Below are 5,373 nucleotides of genomic sequence, written 5' to 3'. Positions count from 1 at the left end.
ATGGGTAGAGAAAGGATGTACTATTGAGTGAGTGACTGGTTACCACTGTTAGCCATATAGAAACATATTTAACTAGTTAGCCATGTGAGTTGAGTTGAGTTTATGTGCTCAGTCGTGTCCTACTCTTTGTGACCCCATGAACTGTATAGCCTGCCAGGCTCCTCTGTCTATAGGATTTTCCAAGCAAGAATACTGGAGTCGATTGACATTTCCTTCTCATTAGATCCCGAAAGAAACAAAACCTTCCAGGTGAATTAAGTGTCTAAATATGAAAAAGCAAAATCCTAAAACTTTTATAAGAAAATGAAGAAAACTATTTTTTATGTTCCCAGAGTAGAAAAGAGGTGTTTTTGTTTTTGTTTTTGGTTTTTGTTTTTATTTCATTTTTCAAACCAAATGCAAAAAGGATAAACCATAAAGGAAGGTTAGGACATCTGACTACTTTAAAATTAACTTCTGTATAACAAAACATACCATAAAGGGTAAAGATGAACCTTAGACTGGAAAAAAAATTTTTCATTGCATGTAAGTGGCAAGCCTAGTATCCAGAATATTTAAAGATCTCCTTAAAAATTAGTAAGAAGAAGACAAACATCCCTATAAGAAAATGGGCAAAGATAAGAATATGCAATTCACAGAAGCAGGAATACAATAGGTTAATAAACACATTTTTTAAAATGCTAAATAAAACACATAGCTATAGCTATATATATCAACAAGGATGCTGAAAAGGAAAAAAAAACAATTTTCATAACAGTACACGCATTTATCTGTGTCGTTTTTTGTCATTGTTTAGTTGCTAAGTGGTGTCCGACTCTTTGCAACCCCATGGACTGCCTCCTCTGTCCATGAGCTTTATGAAGCTTTAAAACATGCATAACAAAGACATCTATTGTTTATGGATATACAAACTTGCAGCAGTCAAAAACACAGGCTCTGGAATGATTAATTCTAAATTCAAGATAGGATCCTAAAGTAAGTTAGGGACAGCAATACAGAGAACTTTTCGAGTTTATTTGTATGGTTTTCTTTAAAAAACAAAGCCAAAACAAAATAATGAAGTTGGAAACAAAAATGGCAAAAGGCCAAGTTTGATACATCTGGATGGTAAATCCACAAGCATGCCTTATATTAGTTTCTAGGTTTTAGGAAGGAAACATTTGTTGTAACAAACTTTGAACTGAAGGGGTAACTTTTTTTTTTTTCATTTTTGATACACTTATTTGATCCTTTAAGATATTTGTCATTTTGTTTTTTCAATCTTTCTTTAAAAAAAAATAAAAACTACGTGTATCTAAGGGGTGCAAAAAGATTTCATATACATATATACAGTATTTACTACTGTCAAACTAATTAACATATGCATCACCTCCCATTATAGTCGCTCAGTTCTGTCCGACTCTTTGCAACGCCACGGGCAGCACGCCAGGCTTCCCTGTCCATCACCATCTCATGTGCTTACTCAAACTCCTGAGAGCACCTGAAATTTACTATCTGGAAAATTTCAGCATTCAATATAGCATTAACTATAATCATCACGCTGTACCTCTCTAGAGTTACTGGTACTACATAACTGCCACTCTGTACCAGAATAAAAGTATTTTAAAGTTGTCTTTCACCCCGTAAAAATTTCTTTCTATGTGGCTACCATACAGTTTACCCATTCATCAAAAGTTTTTAGAGAAACAATCTCTGCCAGGCTCTGAGGCTATCATAAAAAAAACAGATGATACATCAACAGAAGCAAACAATTTTTCTTAAGTAGTTTGTATTCGTGTGAGGAAGTTCTTTAAACCAAAAATTGGATTTAAAGTGACAATAACCGAGGTAAAGAGGAAGAATTTCCATTTGTCTGGAGTAGCCAAAGTCAATTTCAAGGAGATACTTTCGAGGTGACTTAAAGGGAAAAGTGTTTGCGGGGGGAACAAAACATTCCAAGCAGCAGGAACAGTATGAACGGAGAACTCGGGAGGCGAGCAGCATGGAACGTTGAGAAAGATTTATAGGCTGAGGGCGTGTAGGGCGTGGTGAGAAGTTGAAGGGAGAATATCAAAATTAGAAGCTCAAGAGGAAGGAGCGGCTCGATGCAGGCGCCGGAACGTGTCGGAACTGGTGCTGTACTTTGGTGACCAGGCAGGAAACGGCAGCCCTGCAAGCGACGAAATAACTTTCCACACAACTTGTATGTAAAACGTGGCTGGGACCAGAACTTGCGTCTCCTGACTTCAAGGTGACCCACCCACGGTTGTGAACGGGCAACTACTGTGCTTCGTTAGCTCCGAAAGCGGTGTCATACCAAGAGTTCATATTCCCAATCCCTGCCCTGTCCTGTAGAGTTTCTCATGTCCATTTAGCCCCAAACCACCTGAGGATGCCTCTTGCCTCCCAGACACCTCCCTCTATTAAGCCGCCAACATCCTTTTAAACATCTCTCCATTTCTTGTTGTTGTTTAGTCGCTAACTTGTGTCTGACTCTTTTTGCGACCCCATAGATTGTAGCCTGCCAGGCTTCTCTGTCCATGGATTTCCCAGGCAAGAATACTGGAGTGGGTTGCCATTTTCTTCTTCAAGGGATCTTCCCGACCCAAGGCTAGAACCCAAGTCTCCTGAATTGGCAGGCGGTTTCTTTACCACTGAGCCACCAAGGAAACCCTTTAAACATTTCTCAGGGTTCCTAAAAAGCCTGTTACCAGCCCTCAGAGACCACAAGTCCCAGCATGCAAAGCTCCTTTTAGGAAAGGGCTACTAAAAGGACCAGCATGCAACGCTCTGCGAAGTGGGCGGGACTCTCTACAGGGGCAGCCCACTTGTAGCGTTGCCAAGGCAACTCCAATCCGGTGACAGACTACACTTCTGCTTCCGCCTCTGAGACCTGGGACCGCGAATCTGCGCGGCTTCCTTGCTGTGACGCCATCCGCCTGCGACCGCGTGGGTTCCGAGGTTCCGCAGTCCCGCTTGAAGTCCCAGAGCGCCTTCCTGTAGTCGGCTGCCTCTCACTTGGGAGCAAAGGGAAAAGCGGTGAGATGACGGACCGCTACACCATTCACAGCCAGCTAGAGCATCTGCAGTCCAAGTACATCGGGACCGGCCACGCGGACACCACGAAGTGGGAATGGCTGGTGAACCAGCACCGCGACTCCTATTGCTCATACATGGGCCACTTCGATCTTCTCAACTACTTCGCCATTGCTGAGAATGAGAGCAAAGCGCGAGTCCGCTTCAACCTGATGGAGAAGATGCTGCAGCCTTGCGGCCCGCCAGCCGACAAGCCGGAAGAGAACTGAGACCCCGCGGTATCGCCGCTGTACGTGAGTACCTGTCCCTGAGTTCCCCGGGTTCGCCTGCATTCTCGCTGGTTCTTAAGTGAACTGATTCTCCATGTCTCTGCTTCTCGTGTTTTCCTTGTACAGAGGTGCTTATCCAGGGCGTCCCGCATGACCTGCCTTCCTGTGGACCCTGTTTTCCTGTGGAACACAGCGTTGGGAGACCGTCAGGACCCCTGAGAACTGTGACTGGACCGTGGAGCAAACTTTAGAGAAGACGGCACTGGAGTGAGACGGAATTTAGAGGCTCGTTTCCGGCTAGTTGATTGTTGCTTTTTACATAAAGTTTAGAAATGTTTCAGTCTCTTGGTGTGGACTACTTGTGTTCTGGTGGAGGGGTCCAGGGAGGGCTTTGGAACTGTGGCTTCGGGAGAGGCGAGAGAATAGGAGGGATGAAGAAGGGGAGGGTTAGGAAGGGGTTGGGCAGGTAGTTCAGGGCCAGACACTTAAATGCACGCTGCCCAACCTTTATAACATTTCCCAACCCAGAGTTTTCCCAAGAGCTTTTTTCAGGCCCATAACGCTTTCAGTATTGAAATTTGTGATCATCGTATCCCTTCGTATCCCTTCTTTTTCTTTCATTCAAAAAAAAAAAAAAAAATCTTTGCTGGCATTGTCCTCTCTCTGCAGATTGCATCCTTTTGGGACTTTGTGGATGTGTTTTGAGACTTGACAAGCTGTCAGATGAATTCTTTCATTCATTCAACATTCAACAAATATTTGTTGAGTCCTATGTGGCAAGCATTTCCCATTCTTTAGGGGCTTATATTAACACTAGTTGGGGGAGCAGCACACTGCATCAGTTGTAGATAATAAGCAAATCTTAGAAGGTTCTATGGAGAATAGAGTAGCACCCCACTCCAGTACTCTTGCCTGGAAAATCCCATGGGCGGAGGAGCCTGGTAGGCTGCAGTCCATGAGGTCGCTAAGAGTCGGACACGACTGAGCAACCTGAGCAACCTCACTTTGACTTTTCACTTTCATGCACTGGAGAAGGAAATGGCAACCCACTCCAGTGTTCTTGCCTGGAAAACCCCAGGGACGGGGGAGCCTGGTGGGCTGCCATCTATGGGTTTGCACAGAGTTGGACACAACTGAAGCAACCTAGCAGCAGCAGCAGCAGCAGCATTGCAGTTTTAAATAGGCTGCCTCATGTTAGAATATTGAGAAGGTGACATTTGTGCAGAGACTTTAAGGAAGTGAGGCAAATAGCCATGCAGAAAACGGAGGAAATTACTTTCCAGGCAGAGAAAACTTCCAATGAAAAGTACCTAAGATGGATTGTGTATGGCTTATTGGACGAAGAGTAAAGAAACAAGTATGGCTAAAGGGAATGAGCCAGGGGAGAGTGGAGGTATAGCTTATTGAGAGGGAACAGATAAGAGTAGAGCCTGGTGGGCCTATGTAAGGACTTGTGGCTTTTATCCTGAGAATATGGGGAGCCATTGGAAGACTATTAGGCGATATGGTCTGACACATTTTAGATCAGTGAGTCTCAAGCATATTGGCCTTGGAATACCATTACATTCTTTAAAATTCTTGAAGACTCCCATAGAGCTTTTGTTTTTGGTTATAGCTGTTGATAGTCACCAAATTAAAAATTAAAACTGAGAAATACTTAAAATACCTGTTAATTCATTTTAAAATAACAATAACAGGACTTCCCTGGTGGGCCAGCAGTTAAGAATCTGCCTGCCAATGCAGGGAACATGGGTTTGATCCCTGGTCCAGGAAGATTCCACATGCCGCAGGGCAACTAAACCTGGGCCCTGCAATTACCGAAGCTCATCTGCTCTAGATCCTGTGCTCCGCTAAAAGAGAAGCCACCACAGTGAGAAACCCACACTCCACAACTAGAGAAAGCCTACACACTGCAACAAAGACCTAGCGCAACCATAAATAAATAACAAAGACCATTACATGTTAATGAGAATATTTTTTTATGAAAAATAACTTTTCCAAAACAATTTAGTGAAAAAGATGGTGTTTTTTTTTTTTTAAAACAACTTTGAATATGACTTCAGTGTTGGTATATAAAGATGTTAATTGA

The 5,373-nt window shown here is 43.1% G+C and overlaps 1 protein-coding gene across 2 annotated transcripts; it reads left to right on the top strand.

The window, feature by feature from the left end:
- The first annotated feature begins 2,771 nt into the window (after positions 1–2,771).
- SF3B5 (splicing factor 3b subunit 5) lies at positions 2,772–3,627 on the top strand. 2 transcript variants are annotated; one of them, XM_040238615.1, is made up of 2 exons: positions 2,772–3,304; positions 3,411–3,627. In XM_040238615.1, exon 1 carries the CDS (start codon positions 3,024–3,026, stop codon positions 3,282–3,284), a length of 261 nt encoding a protein of 86 aa, XP_040094549.1. In that variant the 5' UTR covers positions 2,772–3,023; the 3' UTR covers positions 3,285–3,304; positions 3,411–3,627. The 2 variants fall into 2 exon arrangements, with proteins under 2 accessions (XP_040094549.1, XP_040094550.1); XM_040238616.1 differs by having other exon boundaries at positions 2,888–3,308.
- Positions 3,628–5,373: the final 1,746 nt, after the last annotated feature.

Source organism: Oryx dammah, unplaced genomic scaffold, assembly GCF_014754425.2.
Source record: "Oryx dammah isolate SB20612 unplaced genomic scaffold, SCBI_Odam_1.1 HiC_scaffold_4, whole genome shotgun sequence".
Classification (NCBI taxonomy): Eukaryota; Metazoa; Chordata; class Mammalia; order Artiodactyla; family Bovidae; genus Oryx; species Oryx dammah.
Note: the sequence above shows the minus strand (reverse complement) of the source record. Positions and strands in the feature narration are given on the sequence as shown.

Coding starts and splice junctions, on each gene's coding strand:
- SF3B5 (XM_040238615.1), top strand. CDS start 3,024: ATGACGGACCGCTACACCATTCACAGCCAGCTAGAGCATCTGCAGTCC.